At 36.2% G+C, this 24,110-nt stretch overlaps 1 protein-coding gene across 12 annotated transcripts in view; it reads left to right on the top strand.

Moving 5' to 3' along the window:
* The first annotated feature begins 569 nt into the window (after window positions 1–569).
* Window positions 570–24,110, top strand: part of MIA2 (MIA SH3 domain ER export factor 2) — an 84,579-nt gene continuing 61,038 nt past the window's right edge. For 4 of the 12 annotated variants that reach the window (XM_019644736.1, XM_019644737.1, XM_019644735.1 and 1 more), the window contains exons 1-6: window positions 570–887; window positions 2,905–3,038; window positions 5,157–5,243; window positions 8,521–9,742; window positions 15,553–15,771; window positions 15,875–15,975. In XM_019644736.1, the coding sequence (XP_019500281.1) occupies window positions 773–887; window positions 2,905–3,038; window positions 5,157–5,243; window positions 8,521–9,742; window positions 15,553–15,771; window positions 15,875–15,975 (1,878 nt within the window). In that variant the 5' untranslated portion in view covers window positions 570–772. Of the gene's footprint in view, window positions 888–2,904; window positions 3,039–5,156; window positions 5,244–8,520; window positions 9,743–15,552; window positions 15,772–15,874; window positions 15,976–19,138; window positions 19,536–19,712; window positions 19,876–21,638; window positions 21,710–21,784; window positions 21,991–22,017; window positions 22,157–24,110 lie in introns of those variants that run through there. The other 8 variants (XM_019644746.1, XM_019644745.1, XM_019644742.1 and 5 more) reach the window with 8 other exon arrangements.

The raw sequence follows: 24,110 nt of genomic DNA, 5'->3' as shown, positions 1-24,110 counted from the left end.
CAACGTCCTCCACAACTAGACTGAAGAACAAAACGACAGCAACTTGTCTGTTCCCCTTCCCCCAATTCCCCAGCACTGTTCCCTTCCCCCCGATACCCCAATAAAAAAAAAATCTTAAAAAAAAAAAAAAAGACAGTACTTGTCACATAAGTACTTACTACATTTTAACTAGTATTCTTACCTAAATACAAGTTTCAACGTCATAATAACACGGAATCTTTTAAAATATGAAAGTGGGATACTTTTTCAAACTAACTTTCATCATGATATTGCAAAACCTTTTTGTAACATAAATTATTGCTGCTTCTACATGTAATAACATATACTTTCTCCATTGATGCTGATATTTGCATGCAGCAAATACTCAGTTTGTAGTAATTGGCTGATTTACCTGAAGTCTTGAACAGAAAGAGAGGAACTATCGTTTTGTGGAGGCTTGTTTGCGAAATGTTGAACGCAAGGTGCCTTTAAGAGAGACAGTTTTACATGGGCCACCTTTATAAGACAGGAGTCCAACTAAAAATACCTGTTAATTATTAAACCCCAATGTATTATCTGGATACCTGACACTGCAGATTGAGAACAGACAGTGTTTGTCTCAAAAGTTAAGCCTAAACGCCGATAGAAAAATGCAGTTTTCAAGGGATTTAAGAAAAAACTATACCTTTTTCTCTGATATTTAGAACAGAGAGTGGGGTACCTCCTGTTTGAGGGGGGCATATCTACAGCCTAAATGGTTTAAACCTCATTTGAGATTCTTGCTTGTTTTAGCATGGCGGAGCTTGGAGTTCACAGGATCCTTCTTTTGGCTATTTCTCTGACAAAATGTCTGGAGGGCACAAAACTGCTGGCAGACTTTAAAAAATGTGGTGACTTGGAATGTGAAAGTAAGTTTGCTTTTCTTTTTCTCCTTTTCCTCTTAAACTGAGGCTCTGAAATGAAATAAAATGCCATTGTGGATATGCATGATAAAAATGAGCATTAATATCATTGAGAAATATTTGTAGTTATATAGTTCAGTAAAAAAAAATGTTGAAGTCATTTTGTGATTTTTTTTAATGTAAATATACAAAGGGGCAAAGATCAGCCTGATATATAATTATGTCAGAAATTATAAATGTATTAATCCAGACCTCAAAAACAAACTAATCAGCACTTTTACTATTTTTTAAGGTAAATATAATAATTTATACTAGAAAAGATATCAAGTCACTTGATAATTCTCAATTTATGAAGCCCTGATATTTAGTTTCTATTTCACAATCAGAACTTTCTGATTCTCATGAGTTTTCTAAAAATGATTTTATTTCAAACCATCAGGATATACTGTCTAAACTTTATCAAACATTAATAATTTCTAAGTTGACTTATTATGTAAAAATACTGAAATCAGTGTTAACAATATATCATTTTATTTATATCCTTGAATGTGAAACTTTATCTTCTAGAAAGGTAAATTCATGTTATTTTATCTATTTATTTTCATGTATATTTTTATTTTATTACAAGATACTTTAAATTTTGGGCAGATACTGTTGTGAGAGAAAACCAGCTTCACATACAAAATTAATTTTATTTTCTTGCTTAAGAACTTAATTTATTTTCTATTAGCATTCTGGTGTAAAATGAATTACATCCCAATATATCGTAACTGCTTTAAATAAGTTTTATCTTACCAGTATGTCAGAATTATTTCTGATTTCCAATATGTAAATTAAAAATGGAAAATATTATTAGTGTAAACAAATAATTTACAAGCAAATATTTTATGAGTAAACATTTTTTTTAACCATTTGGATATTAGATAATGTTTTATAATCATCATCATCATCATCATCTTTCTTTCCTTCTTTACAACCTCATATTAGTTACCTTAGGGTCAGACACAGAACATGGAATGGGAATATTCAAATTTATAGTAATTTATAATGTTATTTTAACTTTGATTGCGTAACTTAATTAACATATTTACATATATTAGCATAGTTATAATAGTTAATTTGGTATGTATATTGTTGTATGCATTAAATCTAGCATATCTGGTTATGATCATTCATAGTTATTGAGGGCCTGTTATGTGCTGGGTCTGGATGGGGGGGTTGAATCTAAGAAAATAAAATGAAATGTTAGGATAAGTTTCTTGACCTCCAGGAATTTTCATTCTACTGAATAAGCGAGATAAGACAGGTCAATATTAAACAGTAAACACTGACACAACATAAAGATAATAGGTAATATTGAAGCTCAGAGAAGGGGCACAGTAAGCTAGCCCGATTAGGGATGTCTCATAGAGGAAGTAGTTATGAGTTCACCATGAAGAGAAACTGAAGAATTTCAAGGCTTAGGAAAGAGCAGAAAGAGAAGCTCAGAATACAGAAGATAGATGTTACAGTGAAAAGAACCTCAGTGCAAATCTTGGCTCCACCATTTGTCAGGTGTGTGACCAACTCCGAGACTGAGTCTCATTTGTTAGCCTGAGATGAGATTATTTACTTCATAGGTCTGTTTTGAGGATTTAATAAAATAAAGATATGAAAGAGCTGGAATACATAGGTACCAGGAAAAAAACTAATTATCTTTTCTTTCCCTTCCCTAATCACTGGAAAATGATAATGACACATTCCAGGGACAGTGGATAGAGGAACTTGACTGTAAAGGAATAAAAGGATGCCATTTTAAATAGAGCAGGAGGATCAGGTGATGGACAGCCTTGGATACCGAGCTAAAGTGCCTTGAATTGATTCTCTGTGCAGTGAAAAGTCTATGTAGGTTTTTGAGACCATAAATGATATGAAGAAATTAGCATTTGGAAATACATAGGATGCATTGGAAGACAGCAAGATGAGAGGGGGAGAAATAACATTTTAATTTAAATTGTGTGTTTTTCTTGACATGTTTACATAGCTTTACTAAGCAGAGCCTTAGCTGTGAGAGATTATAAAGGACCTGACTGCCGGTACCTGAACTTCACTAAGGGAGAAGAGATATCTGTGTATGCTAAACTTGCAGGAGAAAAGGAAGATTTGTGGGCAGGAAGTGTAAGTATCTAATCTTAAAAACTGAATGCACAATAATTGGCTAGTTTATACAAAGATGCCTGATTTTCATCTCTAAGGGAACTTTAAGAATTCCAAAGCACTTTTTACACATGTTAAAAACCCTTAACATATTTAAACAAACAAAGGTGGTCTTGTTCAGTGTTGGTTCCAGAATTTTTTTTAATTTTTTTTAGAAATTTTATTGGGGAACAGTGTGTTTTTTCCAGGACCTATCAGCTCCAAGTCAAGTAGTTGTCTTCAATCTAGTTGTGGATGGCCCAGCTTCTTGGCCCATGTGGGAATCGAACTGGCAACCTTAGTGTTATGAGCCTGCACTCTAACCAGCTGAGCTAACCAGCCACCCAGTTTCCAGAATTTCTATAAAGTAGCTTTTGGGAAGGTAGTAAGGCAGCCTCGTTGGGATGGAGAACTAAGAGTGCCTTGAGATTATTTTTACATAGCATTTATAGTTCTTGAACATAAATTTTTATATTTACTTGGAGAGACTTTAGACAGAAATTATGGGTTGACTCAGCCTTTCCTTGCATCCCATGGTGCTGCCAATGGCCAAGTTTAAGAGCCACTGGGACGTTTTAGTTAATCAGATTAAAAGACACATCTTTCTGAGCAAATGAAGGATTGAATTGTTCCTGAAGAGGTCCTCAGAAAGATTAGTAGCCCACGAAAGCAAAGTATATACTTTTCTTGGAAAAAAAGAACTGGCCCAAAAGATACTTTGGCCTAAAGTTCTATTACACTGAAATTCATAGAAGCCAGAATCATCTCTCTGAATATATAACATGGGAAAATTAATGATTAATGCTTTCAGTTGCAAATAGGTTTACATGTTTGATTGTATCATTATGCTTTATAATGAAAAGATGTTATGATAAGTAATTTTACTCCCAAGCTGAATAAGCATGACCAACCTCATGCATAACATTATTTCCATATTGCATATGCATCAGATCTCTCTCCCGTATAGCCTCTGTGATCACTGTTTGAAAAAGCAGATTCTGTTTGGATCTATCCTGATTTTTAGCATCAGGATCTGTATGACTGAAACTCTGTCACTGGCCAGAATTGTTTGCCTGGCCTCCAGCTCCCAAGATTCCTTACTGCTCATGGTCCCTTAAACATGCCAATCTATGTCTTGAATGCAGTGGAGGCATTCCATGGAGCTATAAGAAAAATGACACAGTAGGTATAAGAGAAAAAGAAAGCATTCTTTCTTGTTTCCTATGTGTGAAAATGGTAGTTCCATACAAAAGCGGCGTGTAATGTGTGGAGCCAGGGTGAAATTTCAAGCACATTTAATTTTATTCATTAGGTGTTTAGGTCGGGCAGGTGACTGTTTAAGGAACCACACTGTCAATTCACCCACAGACTGTCAATTTCCAAATAGTTGCAGCAACTGCAGAGCTGGAAGAATTACAGTGAAAGTGTAATGCTGCTGGATCGAGGGACCAAAAGGAATATGTTCTTTAAAGTTCTATAGCGATAAGAAATGAGCTGAGAATGGTTGTGTGAAGGCTTCACTCTCAGGGGACATCCCATGTGTACTTAAACCAGATTATGAGGATCTCTGTTACCAAGGTAGCCTCAGAAAAGTTGAATGGAACCAAATCCTACTTGGAGGATTCACAGATCTTTACTATCTTGATGAATCTGTCGGCCCTTCAGAGTTTAAACCTTTTACCTAATTTTGACATCCTGAAAATGCTGAATACGTCACAGCTTTATCTAGCTTGGCTACTTCCACCTTAGGATATCCCAGGTGTACTAGTGTAAATCTGTGGTTGACCTGGGCAGGGAAGGTCATTAAGGAACAGAAAAAAGAAGAAAATGAGTGTGTGGGACGGTTCCCCTCTGAAGTTTGAAAAAGCAGCATTTGACAGCTTGCCTCAAACTAATGCTATTCTTTCGAATAACAAGAGAAATATGATTTCACTCACTTTCTCTTCCTCTTTCACTTTCTCTTTTTTATGGCATATAAAAGCCAATTAATATTTGTGATTTGAAATAGATGAAAGCCAAGGACATGGGGCAAAATTAGTTTCAATAGTTTATTGCTATGATTATTCTTCCTTGCTGATCTTCTGTGTTTCATTTTGATAGAAAGGAAAGGACTTTGGATATTTTCCCAGAGATGCAGTCCAGACTGAAGAGGTGTTTATATCTGAGGAAATTCAAATACCAACGAAAGTGAGTAAACTCATTTTAGTTATTAATTGAATTTAAAATTTCTTGACTAAAACAGTTTTTCTGAAGTATTAGTGCCCACTGGTTCTGTGTTTTGTATAGTGAATACAAACAATTGTTGGTCTGAGAACTCACATTAGGAATAGTTTGAGTATGTGAATAAAATTAGGCAAGATGAAGTCGATGACAAGCAAATATTTTGCTTTCTGAAAAATTAACAGGCAGGCTGTAGAGTGTAGTGGTTAAGAGCATGGATCCTAGACGTGGACTGAGTTCAAAGCCCGACTCAGCCACTTAGTAGCTTTGTGGCCTTGTGTGCCTTCATTTTCTCATGTGTAAAATGAGCATGATGATTCTAATATAGTGCTACCTCATAAACTTATTGAGGAAAATATAAGCGTATGTAATGTACATAGAACATCACTTAGTAACTGCTATGTAAGGGTTAGATATTATTACTAATGTTATTGTGCTACTGGAACAAAATTTATTTCCCATCACATTCTTAAGAAAAATAAAATAAATGGAGCCACTTTAAAATGGAACCATAGCTGCTATCTCAGAGGAATTGCCTTGCATGTCTTATACCTCAAACCTTTGGAATGTTAAAACAGGGAAAATAACCTTTGGACTGGGCCTAAAGCAACAGTTGTGTCCCAAAGAACTGTTTGCAAGGATAACAAAAAAGCAGGTATTGTGACTACAGGACTGAAAATTTAAAATATTGTTTAGAATTAGCATCGCTATGTTAGATGATCTGCACCAATAGAAAAGCCTTTGTTCTATTGATGTAATTGTCCCCCTTCCCTTTCTCATAATAACCCCTGCCTTTGTCTCCTAATTGGAACACTATTTGGGTTTCTGCCTGAATCAGTGATTCCTGAATAGCTATTCATTTTTATCTCAAATAAATTCTGTTGCCTCTCACTTTGAAAGGCCTTTTTTTTTCGGTCAACACACTGTAGGTCTCCTATCTGTACAACCTCTTTTGCTGTTGGAGTTTTAAATAAGCTTGATAATATTGGTCTTGATAATGAGAAAGGGAATCAGAAAGTGACTTGTTTTTTTTGTTTTGTTTTACATTTCAGTATGTTTAATATATATATATATATATATATATATATATATGTGTGTGTATATATTTTAGTGGCTTAAAACACCAACAATCACTTTATTATTTTATAAGGTGACCTTTTAATATGTGAATTTGATTAGCCCATTTAATTCAGATTCCAGATTAAGCCAATTTACCTTAAATGAGACCAGTGTGAAGTGAGTTTGCCTAGTTAGGCAAACTATTATCTGGCTTTTTCCCAGCACTGATTCTGGGATTAACTGTCCATTTACTGTATAATTACTGGTCCTGTTTGTTCTATCTCCAGAATACATTTAACGTTATTGTATTCTCATCATTTTCACTCTCCCCATAGCCCTAATTCATTATCATTATCTCTTAATTAGAATACTACAATAGCTTCTAACTTATCTCTTTCCCTCTCCTTTTGCCCTCTTCCAATTCGTTTTCCAAACAGCAGTGCATCTTATAAAAACAAAACAAAACAAATCAGGTCATGTCGTTCCTTTGGTTTAAAGCCCTTTAATGGCTTTTCACTGAAGCTGGAATCAAGCCCTGTCTCCCTACCCTGGTTCCACGTGATCTCCTGCCCCCTTGCTGACCCTGTCTTATGCTGTTCTCTTAACTAGCCATGCTCCTGGCCACCCTGGCCTGTTGGCTGTTCTTAGAACAGGCTAAGTCCTTCCCCAGCCTAGAGACCCAAATAGGCTGTTCCCTCAGGTTGGAATGGTTTCCCCAAGTTCTTCACTTTGCTAGTTCTTTCTTATCCCTTAGGTCACAGCTTAAACATCAGTGCCTCAGAGAGGCCTTCCATGGTGATTCTTATGGAATCACTGCTTCTTCTTCTTTTTTTTTTTTTTTAATCACAGCTTCCCATTAATTTTTTCCATAGCATTTACAATTTATAATTACTTTTTTATTTATTGGTTACTATAGAATTTTAGCACCTGGCCCAGAGCAGAGCACATTGTAAACATACAGAAGCCCCAAATTCTTAGGTCAAGTTCCTTAGGAAATAGACTCTGAGATGGACCTTTGTATCCAAGAAGTTTACTGGGAGGTCTTCTTGGGAATAACAGCAGCTGTGAGGGAACAAAAGAAAAGGCTGAAAGAGAAGTTGAACTGTGATGCAGTTGCAACAAAGGTCTCCATTGATTTGATGAGCAACTCTGAATCTGGGATGTCCTTTGAGAATTGTCCTAAATACAGACAAAGGGGAGGGCCTTTTCACCCTTGCATTACTGGCTCATCTGGGGTAGCATAACCTTGGGCTAGATTAGGCTAGTGTTTACTAGAGACAGTTACTATTCTTAGCACTTGATTCATTTAATCCTCAGAACACCCCTATAAGGTAGGTGCTACCATTTTTCTCCTTTTACAGATGACAAGACTGAGGCATAGAAAGGTCATAGAATTCACTCAAGGTCACAGAACTAGTAAATGGAATAGTCAGGATTTGATCCCAGAGGTTGACTCCAGAGTCTGTTCTTAATCACTATTTCAGTGCCAAAAACATATTGCCAAGTTGCCAATTCTTAAGTTTATTTTTTAAAATTCTAAACATTATTTTCACTTCATAATGCTGATATCCAAAGAGCAGTGCATTTCAAACAATAATTTAAAATAATAACTTTTGCGTTTACTTCTTGATGATATGGTTGTTCTGTGAGATGGGCGAGGGTTTCCCTATCTCCATTGACTATAGGCAATATCTCAGTAAAAGAAATCTGAATGTCTTAGTGCAACTTTTAACCAGGCCTTCATGCTTTAGTCTCTGGTCTGTCTGAGCTGTGACCATGTGCTGTGAAATTCCCTTCCCTCAAATCACCACACAGCTAGCTGCATGTGTCTGTTCAGTACACTTAGGAGGAGCAAGATTTTATGGATATGTGTGCCTTTTCATCAGAGTTTATTTGCAGAATATACTCAAAGACTTGATTGTCTCTGCTTCTCAAATTCTTCAACTATTTGATAACAAGTAAATCCTAAGGTAAAAGGATTTTCATTTAAGTTTATATCATTAACCTGAGAAGTCAGCTGTGATACAAGTGTCTGAGATTAGGAGATCTAATGTTTGTTTTTGCTCTGCTGTTGAGTTAGTTGTATGGTCTTGGGAAAAATTATAATCATCCATTTAAAATGATTTAGGGAGAAACAAGAAGTTTTAGTACAGTTATGCCAATCATAATTTTTTTTTCATTTTAGGAATCTGATTTTCTTTGTCTTCTGGGAGTAAGCTACACATTTGAAAATGAAGATGGTGAGTTAAGCAGTGATGATTATGGTGAAAATATATATCCATATGAAGAAGATAAAGACCAAAAATATAGTATATATGAAAGTGATTTTCAGACAGAACCTGGAATTTATTCAATGTCTGAAAGTACTTGGTTTGAAGACCAATTTCCAGCATCAGAGGCTCCTGAAGATATTAGAAGAACTAGTGAATCAAGAAACTGGGAAGGAGTAGAAGCTGGAAGTTTGAAACAGGATCCTATTCTAGAAACGGATTATGTCCCACCATCCTCAACTGTGCCTGAAGTGAAAGGATGGTTTGGATTCGGAGGGGAACAAGCTGATGGGAAGGCTTTTGAGCCAGTTATTGACCCTCTGCAAGAAAGCTCATTTCACGGTAGAAAAATAGCAGAAGATGAAAAAGACCTAGAGGAATTAAATAATGGTGAGCCCCAAACAGAACATAAGCAAGAATCTGAATCAAAATTCAATTCAGTGCCAAAGAAACAGTCCGAAGCACCTGAGTCAGAGCGCATTCTCAATCCTCAAGCCACTGGTTGGTTTGGCAGTGGATTTACAAGCTATTTTGGCTTTGGAGGTGAGGATACAGAGCCTGAATTATTGTCCAAAGAAAGCAGTCCACCACTACAGGATGTTCCTAATTCCATATCACCTGAGGAAGAATCCCCAGTTCCATGTACAGAAATATTAACAGAAAAAGAAGACACAATCACTCATGGTAACTCAACTCTCAAACCAAGTTGGTTTGATTTTGGTTTTAGTATGCTAGGCTTTACATATGCCAATGAAAATAAAATTATAACAGGTGATGGAAAAAATGAAGAAGGAGGTGAAGGAAATAAACATGAACACCCTCCAACAAGTGAATTTGACCCTGATGAAGAACAAGAAATAAAAACAATACAAATTATGGAAACTGAAGACCAATTAGGCAAGGAGAGAGTCTTGGAGAAAACAGATGACTCTGATACCTTACCATATTTTAAAAGTTTCTTGTATAATTTTGATAACCCTTGGAACTTGCAGAAGGAAACAGAATTGCCATTTCCCAAAGAGATACTGAATGAAAATGATGTAGTTGAAAATGATGAAACAGAAGAATTTTCAGCTGAAAGTGATCCCACAGCTAATATGAAAGTTATGATGTTGAAAAGCAGATATAGTCAGTCAGGTTGGTATAAAAATATCTATGATATAATTTATCTTTTTAAACATCATTTATAAGTCCAAATACGATAAGTACTTTTATAAGTACAAAAAGTCCAGGAATCCATGTTCTCAAAATAATAATCAGCAAGTTTATTAACCACCCTTTTTATCAGTTTTTGGTATACTCAGGGACTTAGATCTTAATATTATAAAATAAAATCCAAAGGGAAAAATAATTACTTGAAATATATGGGTGTTCCACTAAGATCTTAAGGTAGTTTACAATAGATTTTTTATTTTTTATTAAAGTAGTATATGTAAACAGGTTTAAAAATATGGTGCTAAGGCTTTTTTTTTTTTTTTAACCAAAAGAAATTTTGTTCCCTCTGTCCATCTCTACTCCCACCTCTATCCCAGGGACAATACTTTCTTTTCATGTTTTTAAGCAAATTTCTTTTACTATTTATCTCTATTTTCAAAATAAAACCAATATCATTCAGCTTTGATTGATCTATTTTAGATGATGTCCACTGACTTCCTGTTCTGGTAGTTGAGAATTTTAGCTCATTGACACTCACTTTTTAGCTCATTCACATCTTCCCAATATAACTATACTTGATTGTTTTAAGAAACTTAAACTAAGGGAAACTTCCATAATTCAAAATAGTCTTGATTCCTAAATGAGATTTTATTTTAGGTCTGTACCCCACCCCCACCCCATCCCAACAAAAAGAACGATGATAACAAGGTTTTTTTTTAAAAAAGATATTGATAGTAAGGAAACTCAAGTTTTCAACCTTCTCCTCAAGTTTTTCAATTCTGGCAGCTCAACAGAGGGCAACAGAAGAGAGGAGTATCAAAGGGTGCTTCTAGATCTAGGTGTCCAGTCTCTAGCAACTCCTCTGATTAAAAACATGTGGATTGTATTTTTAAGTAAAGAATTATATAACATGACTTTCCCACATCTCCATTATGATGTCTCTATGATAGACAAATTAGAAACTCAGCAAATATTTGCCAATAACTCAGAAACAAATGAACCCTAGAATGACAGAAACCTTTAAAAGCAGAGGTCAACAATGATGCAAACTCAGAAGGAAACACATGAGAACTAGTTGATTTTGTTGAATTTCCAGAACTGCATGTTGTTTCTTAATAGTCTCCAAAATGTACTTTTTCCCCCTTTAGTTTCTAGCCCTTTTCTAAATGAGAAATGTGTAGGTGTGATGTGTTTCATGACTAAAAACATTAGAAAACTAAATTGTCAAAGGCTGAAGAGGAAATTATTTTGTTCTAAACTTGTTAGATCCTAAAGGAATACTATGAAAAAGTAGATAAGAGTTAATTGGAAAGAAGAACTAAAACAAAGCAAGACAATATCAGGTCCAGAAATGTAGATTTAAAATATAAATATATAAAAATGTTTTAAAGCATATTTATAGAAACTCCAGGGCAACCTGAATATCATTTTAGTAGCATTTATTTATCATTTCAATATAGTGATGCTGGGAAAATTTCTAAATATGAAAAACTTGATCAATAGTCAAATGCAAATAGGGCATTTATGCTATTGTAACTAGTTTTGAGGGACTTTTATTATTAAAATATTCAAAAATTCCTTTAAGTTTCAGAAAAAAGATATGTTATATTATATAAACAAAATGGATTATTCCAAAACATTACAATACTAATTAAAAAAAACAGTCAAGGGTCATACAAAATTGGTTTAAAAAAATACTAAAAGAGGGATTCAGATAAAGCCACAGGCCCTATTTTCTGGATATTGGAAAAACAGCTAAAACAGCCAATATTTTCAGATAATTTCTACAAGTCTTTAAGGGAATAACAAATGAAAACTTTTCTTAATTAGAGAGTGCATAGAAAAATGAATCACTGATGTTTAATTATTATTCGTGAAAGGCTGAGACTTGCAATAACTACATTTACAGAAACACTGATATGCTAACATAAAAATTTACAAAACAGATAAATTAGGGAACAATTATTTATATTACAATATTAATAACTATCTTAAAAAAAGGATTCCAATTGAGTGTATTTAAATAATGAGTTTGCCACATGCAGTTAAATGTGAAAAATTGTTAATTATTTTATTTTACTTAAATATCTATAACTAATGTAAATCATAAAGCTTAGCTTTAAGTCAGGTGAAATTAATACCTGCAATTAAATATAAAAATACTATAGGAAATATTCATTTTTCTTAACATATACATTTATTTCAAATGTAGTTTAAAACAATATTTTAAAAAACTAACATAGCCACATATAAATTTGAATGTATTTAATTATCAAGTAAGCCTTTTTCCCCCTACTGCCATTAAACAGTATGGTAGATCACTATTTGAGTACTGTATTTACAAGAGTCCCGTTGTATTCAGATTCCTAAGTTGATTGCTCATTTTTAACTTTAATGTCCACAGGTAGCATTTAAATTACTGATAAGTGTTTGCTTACTTGGGACTTTCATCTTTTAAACAATGCTAAGTAAATGACAGCATCAAAGTGCTGTGTTAAATTCATAACTCAAAGAGCAAAATTAGACATTGAGTAATTCACTTGCAACTCTTTTGTTTTGTTTTGTTTTAATTTATTGGGGAACAGCCATGGTCATTGGTTACACATTGCTGTCATGCTACAATGCCATAGTTGACTTTTTTTAGGGAGGGCACAGCTCACAGTGGCCCATGTGGGGATCGAACTGGCAACCTTGGTGTTATCAGCACCACACTCTAACCAACTGAACTAATCAGTCACCCCCACAATTCTTTCATATTGTTTTTCAGGATTGTACTGATACTTTTCTCTCTTTGTCTTAAAAAGTAACTGAGAAGTAAATCCCAGAGTTTACTTGAATACTATACTTCAGGCTAGAACTAGTTAGAATTTGTTTTCTTTAAGCCTGTTTAATTAGTTAATTCAATCAATCAGTTTAAACTATGAAAACTGAATTGCCTGAAAATAAGTTGATGGCTATTTGACATGGCATGCACATAAATATAAGATGCAACATTACAAATATAGCAAAATTTGACTGTTTCAAATTTTAAAATTTTAAATTAATTTTGGGGAAAGGTAATCCTTTTTATATGAAGGTTCTCAAGATATATGCATACATATTTTCATTCCAAATTTGAACTCAGGCATGTTATCATTTAAAGGTGTAAATCCTTTAAATATTAATATGTAGCATAAAAGCAGAAAAATCAGGAATATTTTATTTAAACCTTTATCAGCTTTGTTTTATTGAAATGCAAAATAAAACTTTTATTTTTCCTAAAGTAATGATCATATTATCAGTTGGATAATATGCATTTTTATCTGATAATGTAGATTTATATGACTTCTTTAAAATAGCAGTGATAGGATTTATAATTTCTTGAGTTCCATTTCAAAAGTTAATGACACTCTCATCTTACTGAAGCAATATGTGAATTTCATGAGATCCCCAAATAAAAGAAACATCAATCTCATGTGAAGTGTTGATACACATTCATAGCATTGAAATGAAATTCAAAATACAATTTAGTATTGATTTTTAACTTGATGTCTCAGCACAGCCTTATGGTATTATTGGACTAAAAGAAAATAAGCATAAAACTGTATACTCATGGCAGCATGTATTTTACAAACACTTGAATGAGAATATTTTGTAGTTGTTATTTTTTTATTTTTATTTTTTTAAAAGATTTTATTGGGGAATCTGGGGAAGGGGAACAGACAAGTTGCTGTCCTTTTGTTCTTCAGTCTAGTTGTGGAGGACGTTGCTTCATTGGCCCATGTTGGCATAATCATTGCTCTCGTCCTGGGTGAGTCAGATTGGTCGCCGGCCTCTGGATGGCCACTCACGCTGGCTGCCAGCCACTCACGGTAGCTTATGGCAGCCCACTGCAGCAGGGGCTGCAGACTACGCCATCGTCGGTGACTCACGGCAGCCCAGCTCCAGGTCGAGCTGTTGTTCACCATCTTAGCTATAGAAGGCAGTGTCACTGGCCCTCATGTGGGATCCGAACCAGGGCCCTGCTGCTCAGAGCTGGTGTCCCAAGCCAGCTCTTAACCAACGTGCCTCTCGGCCGGCCCATATTTTTATATTCTATTTATAATATCAGTAGTTTCCCTCTACTGAGCCAACACAAACATACAAAATGTTTAATGCAGTCATTCTTTTCTTGATAATTTCTATAAATAAATGGATAATTCCTAAAATAACAAATAATGATGTTAAGAATATATTTTGGACTTACATTATCTATATTTGTTTTATACAACACCCTCCAGTAAATTAGTAAATAATATAATGTGCTTTAAAATCTAAAAATCCTAAAAGTGCTAACCAGAAAGGATTGCGCTCAATCATTTTCTTCTAAAATTTACATTTGATGTAAAAGGTGTATTTGATTTGGGAATTAAAAAAAAAAGCTTCTGTTCATTCATTGTTTCTTTTAATATACTTACTAAATGATATGATACAACATACGATATGATATATAATATAATATACTGGACATAGGATGAAGGGGGAAATAAAACTTGGACTTTGAAAAATATAGTTTCTTTAGTAGTGGGTGGTTCTTCTACCTTTGGAGCAACCTCATTAGAAATCTGAGCAATAATGGCCTTTATATTTAACAGTAGATCTTACCAAATACGTGTTGTAGATATGCATGATCCAGTGGACTAGATTTCAGAACTTGGAAATTAATTGCTGTAAGTTCTAACATTACTTTTCTTTATGCAACTAGTTCAGTTTGTTCCATGTATTAAATAGAATTAACTATTAATATCAAGTAGGCTATAGATAGTGTAAATAATTTTGGTCATTTTGACTCTTTCTGGTTCTCTATCAGATGAAGTAAGAAAAATGATCTCACCAATTTTCTTGAATGGTGAGGATATATTGGGTTGTCAGAAAAGTCATGATGCATTTTTGCAACGAAAAACAGAAAAAATACATCATGACTTTTCTGACAACCCAATATATTTTTACAATGGTATTTAAATATCACACCTTCTTGGATAATAAGTGTATCTAAGAGGAATGAAATCCTATAGGGATCTGTCTTATTCTTAGTTATGAGCTTACACTGTATAGTACAATACAGCTGTTGACAGTTATGTTAGTTCTTTTTTTCTTTTTTAATAGCTTTTAGGACAAAAAGGCAAAGGAGAATAGAATTGTATACAATTTTAAAAATTCTGTTTTTGTCAAGGGATAAAGGAAAGGCTTTGTGGTAGGCTGAATAATGGTGCTTCAAAGATGTCCATGTCTTAATCCCCAGACCCTGTGAATAAGTTACTTTGCAAAGCAAAAAGGACCTTATGGATGTGATTAAATGAAACATCTTTAAGATCGAGAGATTATCCTAGTGGGCCCAATATAATCACGAGGTTTCTTATAGGAGGAAGGCAGGAGGGTCAGATTAAGAGATTAGAAGATGCCGCACTACTGGCTTTGAGGATGATGGATGGGGCCATGAGCCAAGGGATGCAGGTGGCCTCCATAAAGTAGAAAAGACAAGGAAATGGGTTCTCTTCTACAACCTCCAAAAGGAACACAGCCCTGCCAACACCTTGGTTTTAGAATTTCTGATCTCTAGAACTCTAAGAGAATATATTTGAATTGTTTAAGCCAGTAAGGGTGTGCTAGGAGCTAGTGCAAGCTACAATTTGTTTTGGTGAATTTTTTTCCCAAAATGAAGTATCATAATGACCACAAATGTTCAAAGAATGACCTGCCTAGAAAACAAAAGGGAAGCCCACAACAAAGCAAGTATTTAAAAAAAGAAAAATGTCTCTCTTGTTTATTTGCAGATATGGTCTCTGAAGTAGGGTTGCCTATGAGAATTCATGAAGAAGTACACTTCAAAACTCCACCTTCTAAAAGTAATGATGAAAATTCAAAAACATCATTAGATACGGAAGGACCTACTCAGGAGGAAATAGACAGATCTGTGGAAAATACCCTGCCACACAGTCAGGTGTTTTCAACTGATTACTCTATGTCTTCCCAAAATGACATTGCTAAAAAAGGTAAGAAACAAGTTATTTGTTTTTTAATGCAGAAATTAAGGAAGAAAGATTCAAAAGTTACATCATATCAAGTATTAACATATTTTTATTTATAAATCCACAGAAGATGCTTCCGAGTATCAGATTCTGAGATATTTATTTCAAATTGATGTTTATGATTTCATGAAGTGTGTATTTTCACCAATTGTAATTCTTACAGAAAGGGTAAGTTGACCTTTTAAATCTTTTGCAATAATTTTACCTATTTTGCTAAATACAGAAGCAGCTGAATCCTCCCTATGAAAACTTTACATGAACATTTTGTTGCATCATGTTGTTGTTAAGGATTTTTTTTTTTAACTTTTCCTTAAACTTTGGTGATCTTGAGCATTGTTTTTTTCTTCCCTTTTTTTTCAAGTCAGGGAAAATTATACTAAATGAGTTAACTCAGAAATAATATGAACTAAAAATGAATCTTGAGCACATTATGAGTAGTCAGCCCTCTGTATCTGCCAGGTTCTGCATCTGCAGATTCAACCAACCACAGATCGATATATTTGAAAAAAATGTTATGTAATTGTTGACATGTACTATGTAGCTTAGGTCTATAATGGTTTGGTCTGTACTGAATATGTACAGACTTTTTTTCTTATTATTATTCCCTAAACAAAATAGTATAACAACTAATTACATAGCATTTACATTGTATTAGGTATTATAAATAATCTAGAGATGATTTAAAGTAATGGGAGGATGTCTGTAGACTATATATGCAAATACTACACAATTTTATATAAGGGACTTGAACATCTGCAGATTTTGGTATCCACAAAGGTCCTGGGACCAATCCCCAGCGGATACCAAGGGATGATTGTATCTGAGTGACAGCTGTGATCTCAAAATTGTATAATGTGAGAATCTTACAAAAGCAACTAATATCTCAAAATTTAACCAAGCCATAACTAAAATTTCAAAATCTGTACACTTTTTCATTTATTGTAAATCCTATTAAATCTTATCTCATTTACTGTAAATGAGATATTGCAAAAGGACCTAGCTATAGTACTTGGCACATTGGAGGTTCTTTTACAAATGTTACTTCCTTTTTTCATCTGCTGCTACCATATAAATAGTTGAAGTAACACTTTTATCTTCTCATTTACATTTTAAGATGAAATTTAAGAGTGGTAACTTTCAAGGAGCTCACTCTAGTTGGAGGACACAGGTAAAAAAAAAAAGCAATAATTATAATACCGTGCTGTAATAGCCATAGAAAGCTACATAGAAAGCTTGGTAGACTGAGTGGAAGTGTTAGGTAGAGAGGGTAGGGAGGAGAAACCTGAGAAAGTGTCCTGGAGAAGATCATACTTGAGCCAATCTTGAAGGAAGAGTAGGACTTAGCCAGACAAAGAAAGGATGGGCATTCTTGGCTGAGGAGAGAACAATCTTAAAAGTATAGAAGTGGGAGAGATCATGGCATTTTGGAAGAACTAAAAGCAATTCTGTCTGATTGAACATATGGTGAGACTGAAGATGTATACAGGCAGTAAGTCAAGAATAGCTCTCATGTTTTGATAGGAAGTTGAACTCTATATTGTAGACGATGAGGCACCATTGAAGGATTTGAAGCAGGGAGTACAATGAAAAAGTTTTATTTACACAGTCTATTTGTCAGCATTGTCAAATTAAGAATCAAATGGGTTCAAACCAGAGGCAGGGAGCCCAGTCAAGAAATTATTGCATGAATTCAGGAAATAAATTATCAAGGTCTAAATCACGGTGTACAAACTCAAGCAAAATGAATGATGCATAGGTAAAGGTGAGAAGTGTAACCAATTGGAGAGTGTATGCCTTCTCCACAGGATATGGGTGCTGCTTACCATCAGCCTGGTTTTTCCAGATCTGATATTCCAAGAAAAGTTGGAAATCTGTTTTTTTGTGTGTGTGAAATCTCCTAATTTTTAGTACTGGCAAAAATTGATATTTTTAGAAAAACTTTCAGGCAAGTCAAACAAAATGTTCTGTGTTGGGTTTTGCACCATTGGCCACATTTTTTAACTTTTGACTTAGTATCTGATAGAGGTTATTAAAATGATTGGAAGGACAGACTACATAGATCTTTTGAAGATAGAATTCATTGGATTTAATGATTGATTGAATATAGCAAGGAAAATGTAGTGAGGATAACTTAACAGGTTTCTAGCGAGGGTGACCAGGTAGATGGTGGTGCCGTTGGCTGTGATAAAAGTCATTGTGAAAATCATTTTGCTTTCAGAGGCTTGCTCCATACTTTCTCTTTGCCAGGTTCCTGAGAGTTGATATTACCTGATATATAAGCCCAGGGAAGTGATTAATTTACTCTGTATGATTTGGTTGTGAAGATATTGATTTAAAACATTACTTAGAAATCTGTTCCAGCATAGAACTGATATATATCCCTCACCTGTCCATCACCTGCCCCCATAAATTATACCAGTGAAGTTACTAAATTAAAAAAATAATTTATTAATCAGTACACTATGTTCATCTCTCATATAAAGTGCTTATTTAATAAAGGTTGTGCTAAGTATGCTTATTTTTGAGTACTCAGTAAATATAGTCAAATACATCTTACTTAAACTATTTTGGTTGAAATTCTTTAGATGTAAAAATATTGAATTTAAATTTATGTTAATTATCTTTGTGGCCTTGGAAAGTCACTTATTCTCTAGGGGGAATTTCAGGTTTAAATCCTAATTTCAGAAGCTGAGACTAGATGACAGGCTGCTAATCAAACTGGCTTGCACATTGTTTAAAAATTATGAACCAGTTGCCAACATTTAAAAGATGCGTTCATATAAAAATCTGGATTTCTGGATTCTCTTGAAAAAGTAGAAGACTGTAATATATAGTCTCCCACTCTCATATGGCAACAAACTTAAATTGAATAGTGCTTGAATAGACAGACATACATTCTTCATTTGCCTACATTTATTTGGCCTCTATAGGGCTTTAAGTTCATAACGTTTGGACTAACTGTTCTGAAGAGTTCCTGCTAGATCTAGAATTCTAACAATCTTACTGCATCTATCAAGCACCCATATTATAGTTTTTGAATAGCTGCAGTACATTGGAGGAATTTTCCAGTTAAATTTAGGCAAAAGGATTGCCTTTTCTTTTCGCCTAAATATTTCAGGTAATTGTTTCCGTTTGCTGGTAATTTCAGTTAGATTTTGTACGCAAGATGCTTTCTTTGAATTGTGTAATGGGAATCCACACCACTTTTTTAAATCTATTTTATTTTATAATTGAGGAAGCTCTTTTAGTTCCAACAGTTATACATCCTTAACTAGAATGCTTTATTTATATGTGGAATAAATAGCGGAAATTATCTAGCTCTTTTCAACAGGTAGCTCCTGATTCAATATGTTCTGAGAATAACTCTTACATCACAGTTCAGATAAAGAAAATGTGGCTCAGCACGTTGGATTTTCTTCCAAAGGACTAGCTCTTGTGGACTTGACATTGCCTGTTTAATTAAATGGGAGTGACTAGAACTTAAAAGCTTTGCAACGGGGCCTCCATAAGGGAATCAGTTGCTACATTATGGACAAGGTTTACTGGTTAGCATGTTTTTAATGTTCTTGGATGCTTTCTAGTAGCTGTCACGAATACTAACAGCATTTATTTGTCTTCCATTTCTTTTAAAGCAGGCCTATATAAGACAGCAAAACCCCATGTCTACTTAAGGAAAACAATCTTTGAATATCTTTTACATTGTAACAATCATGTACTCTATATGAATAAACTATAGAATAAAACATTCAATTTAATTTTTAACACTTATATTCAGGGTTTCTCTTTGCAGTTGTCGATTTTAAGAGGGTAGTAATATGTATGATATTTAATCAGGGGTGATGTCCATGAAATTGAATTATGGGTTGGTAGTCACAACTCCACCTATAGCACCCCTTTACCACACAAATGTCAAAACAGGATCAGTCATGTGGAAACAGAAGAGAGCAGGATATATTAGAATCTGAAATCTTTCTCAAGGATATGAGGTACTTAGCAAAACTTTATTTACATGTTAGGATATTTTAACATGTATTTAAAAAAATGGAATGGAAAGACCTAGAGGAAGAGGTAAGTTTCTATATGACTATTAAGTGCACAGAAATTATGTTAGAATCTGGCACTGGGTTGAAGTTTTACTGTTTTTGCTATGGGTGAAGTGAAACTTTTAGGTTTTTATTTTTACAAAATTTTATTTATTCTTTTGTCCCTAATCCATGTTTTTAATATTTGGAGTGGCAATTATTGAAAAATTGGAGAAGGGCACAACCTGCCTTAGGGAGGGCAAAGAGATTTTTTTTTTAATGTTTTATGTTATATGTAAGTCTTGGAAGCTGAAAATGATTCTGGAGTTACCTAAAGAAGTTAACACATTAATTTTATAGAGTACTATAATGTTCTAATTGAGGCATATATTTGTTCTAAGATTCTTTGAAATTCTAAAGATAAAATTTTGGTTATGCTTCTGTTTTGACTAATAAGCTATTCATGTAATTTAAATACACATTGTGTAACACCGCTAAAGGTTGCCTAATGGCTTAAAAAGGGAGAGTTATTAAGCAATTTCACCTACTCTCTGATACTGATAGTTCCTGAAACTCTTTAGGCTGATGTGGCAAACAAGGGAACACTTTTGAGTTCCAAAAAAACTAGGCCATATTTTGGTCCTGAAAATCACTTGCTGTGAATTTGGGACATTTTTTATCCTTTTTGGCACAATAGTTCTGTTGCTGTCAGAGTTTACATTAGAGAAATTTCCTAAGGAGTTAAGATTTTGTTCAACTATTGAGTTGTCTTGGGATTTGCTTAGGAAGAAGTGTCCTGAGGACTTGAGTTAGAAGGCCGAATATGGTGCGAAGGTCATGCTGGCAATGAAGACTCAGAGATGGGTTATCCTTTACACCGACGTCAGCTAAAACCATTTCCCACGAACAAATCCAGCCCCCTGTACTTTCTTCAACAGACCTAAAAATAGGGTCCTAAATTTAGAGAGCAAGGTGCTACTTTTAGCTTCCCTTCTCAGGATAACAGCACTAGTCCAGCCAAGGTCCACAAGGGTTTGATTTAGCATTTGGGTGAGTAACTAGGAGCTCATGGAGTTCAGGCCAATTTTGTCTAGCAAGCGCCCAGGTAACTCGGGTAAAAGTGAGTAACCACCTCGACCCCTCCGCTGAGTATAGACCCGATCGATGTTCTGTTGCATGGGAGAGGTTAAACTTTGCCCAGACCAAAACTGACCCAAGATGCCCTCCTGTCCAAAGTCGAAAGTCCGGACACGGTTGGCAGGACATACAGGCGCGGGCCCTGCAGGCCATTTTCTAAATGGAATGAAGGCGGTGGCCGGTTCCTGGACCGGCGGGGTACGACGGGATACCACGCCGTCAGAGCTTCCGTGGGGTGCAGACAGCAGGCTCTTGCGGGGCTCAGAGAGGAAAGCGCTGGAGGTCGAGGCTGAGCCTGGTGCCGGCCGCTGGGTCGAGGCGGCGCGCAGCGCTCTATCTGCCAGGCTGCGCCAAGGGGCCTCCAAGGGGAAGCCTCAATACCGCCAAGGCCACACGATGTGGGGGGACCTGGGCCATGGCCCTCGTCGTCGGGGCCGTGCATTCCACGCTACGGCGCAGAACTTGAGGCCGAACCCCATTCTCTCAGCCCCTAGCCCATCGACTTCCAAGGGTGGGTAGCTTCGCTAGGTAGAGCGCCGGCCCCTTTAAGCGCGAGCGCCCAGGACACGTCTACGAACCTCGCGCGAAGAAGGAGGGGAAATTTACGGTGTCCCCGCCTCCCCGCCTCCTTTCCCCGGCCTGGCCGAAACCAAACCTAGGGGTGGGACGGCGAGGAAATGGCAAGTCGCAGGCTTGCGCGGGGCCATCTGGGACCTTCGGATCCTCCGGACGTAAAGCGTAACGTAGGGACCGAGGCTCCCCGGGTGGGCAAGCGTGGAAACTTGAGGCCTGTCGGCGCCGTTCCCTCCAGCACCCCCCCGCCGCCGGCTCCTCAGTGGTCTGCTCCGGTTGCCTGGTGCGGGTTTGGGTTCCGGACGGAACGCTGCGTGTTCTCTGCCGTTTGTTGTGGCTCGGTCAAGGCCCTGGCTGGGGACACTGCAGTCCAGGCAGCCTTGGCGCCATGGAGGGGTCCAGGGCTGCCCCTCAGCCGTACTTGGGGCTGGTCCTGGAAAAGCTACGCAGGGTGAGTCCAGGCGCGATCAGGGTTACTTGGCCCCGGGGTCGCGGAAGCCGCCCAGGGAAGGAAGCCGCAGACTTTGGCTTTGGGGTCTGAGCCGCAGTGGTCGGAGGTTCCGAAGCCAGTCTTCACCTGCCGCCGGGCTCCGGCCTGTGTCCCAGGCAGTAGCCAGGTTCGTAGGATGCTTGGGCGTTTTTTGTGTGTGGTGGAAGGGGACCAGGAGATGAGGCAGGTGATGAGAGCGTTTGCTTAGTGGGACTTTGTAAAGGTGTCTTAAGTGTTTCCCGATTCCTAAAACGAATTAGCCTTCCCATCCTGTTATTTTGAACAGGGTTCCGTGACACTTGGTTCCCTCCCCATAGGCCCCCGACCCCGACTGTAAGACTTAAGGATAAGGACTGATCTTCCAAAATTAGTTCCTTTTAGTGAAGAAACTTCTTCATGTCCTGAAAGGGCACCTAAGCCTGGACCAGGAGTTGGGATTTTAATTCTGCATTTTCTTTTAATAAAGAATGCTCTTCGGAGATGCTTTACCATAAGTGAGGTGGTTCTTCGCACCCTTCTGTGCCTTGTTAATGTAAAAGGTCGTGTTCGTGTAACATCTGAAGACATTAAACTTCCAGTGTTCCAAGTTCATTTATTATTTTTTTTATGTTCAGTTTATGATCATGTTGCAGGGATGTTTCTAAGTGTTTATAGGTGTCTTTGTTGACATGTTTAGAGGTATTTATGTCGCCGGTTAAAAAAAAACTATTAGTATTAAAAATTTAAAAAGCCCCTTTAAATATTGGGGCAGTTATTACTGGTTTTTTGTTACGTAAATTAAAAAGTACTGTTGCCATGGTATTCATATATACGTCGTATACACATGATAGTTCTGTGGAGATTCTAAAGGTACTGAGACAGTTTGGGCGGGAGACGGATACGCTGTTAATGGAGACAAGACAAAAAATAGTACAAAGTAGCAACTGAAGTGCTTACTGAAGCATACACACCAGGTACTAGGGAAATTGAGGGGTGGGAGAGATTGCGTTTTCTTGACTCTTTAGGAAATCTTTTTGGGAGTTGCTTAAAAGGATGTATGAAACAGCATGGCAAACAGCATGGTATGTGCAGCTGTATTACTAGAGTGTAAGTGGGCTCAGGAACTGATATGCAGTGATGCTTGCTGGAGACAAAGTAGGTTCCAGGTAATGTAGGTGCTGGAGAGACATTGTATTTTTTATTTAGCACTTTCTGCTAAGCCTAATTGCTCATAATGCAGCTGAAGCAAGACTGAAACATGTAAGTAAACCTTTACTTACTAAATGTAAATTGGTTCTAAATATTAGAAGTGATGGGTAACTCTCCATAAATATGGTAGTCATTAATCACAGAATACTTAAAACCTAGTTCACTCCCAGACATGAGTATTAAAGAAGTTCTAGACTAAGTATCTTAAAAGACTCCACTGATCAAGTTGACAAAATACTCAAGGGTTAAATCAAAATTGTTTTTCATCTAACCTCAAGTAAGCATGATATATATTGATAAAAATAAAAAAATAGAATGTCAGTATACATGTCCTGAGAATACTTGATTACTATGCACAATTCCATCGAAGGGTACACCTCTCCAAGATATAAAACTTGAAAAATAATTTCCCTTTTATATATTACTAAATGTTTACTAAATACTAAAAAAGAAACCACGGAGAATAAGATACAGACAATTCAGCCTACATATACTAGGCTTTCCTCTCCAGGCTCCTAGGCTCTGTCCCATTTTAAGACCTGGTATATTTTTTTTATTTTTTTTATTTTTTAAATATGGAGAATTTATATGAACAAAAATCATTTGAAATTGGGAAGTGCCAAACCGGAAGTGGTAAGGAGCACTCCCAAGACCCGGTGTGTGTGTGTGTGTGTGTGTGTGTGTGTGTGTGTGTGTGTGTGTGTATGGTTTTTTGGTTTTTTTTTAAGCTGAGCCATCCTGCCACCTGTTGGCAGCTCAGCTCAGGCCCGACTCGAACCGCTGTTGCTCAGAGCTCAAACCTTTGAGCGAGCTCTTAACCAACTGAGCCACTCGGCCGGCCCAACCTGGTATATTGTTATATGCTGAGCACCATTTAGCACCCATCTCTATCT

Source organism: Hipposideros armiger, unplaced genomic scaffold (genome assembly GCF_001890085.2).
Source record: "Hipposideros armiger isolate ML-2016 unplaced genomic scaffold, ASM189008v1 scaffold_90, whole genome shotgun sequence".
NCBI lineage: Eukaryota > Metazoa > Chordata > Mammalia > Chiroptera > Hipposideridae > Hipposideros > Hipposideros armiger.
Note: the sequence above shows the minus strand (reverse complement) of the source record. Positions and strands in the feature narration are given on the sequence as shown.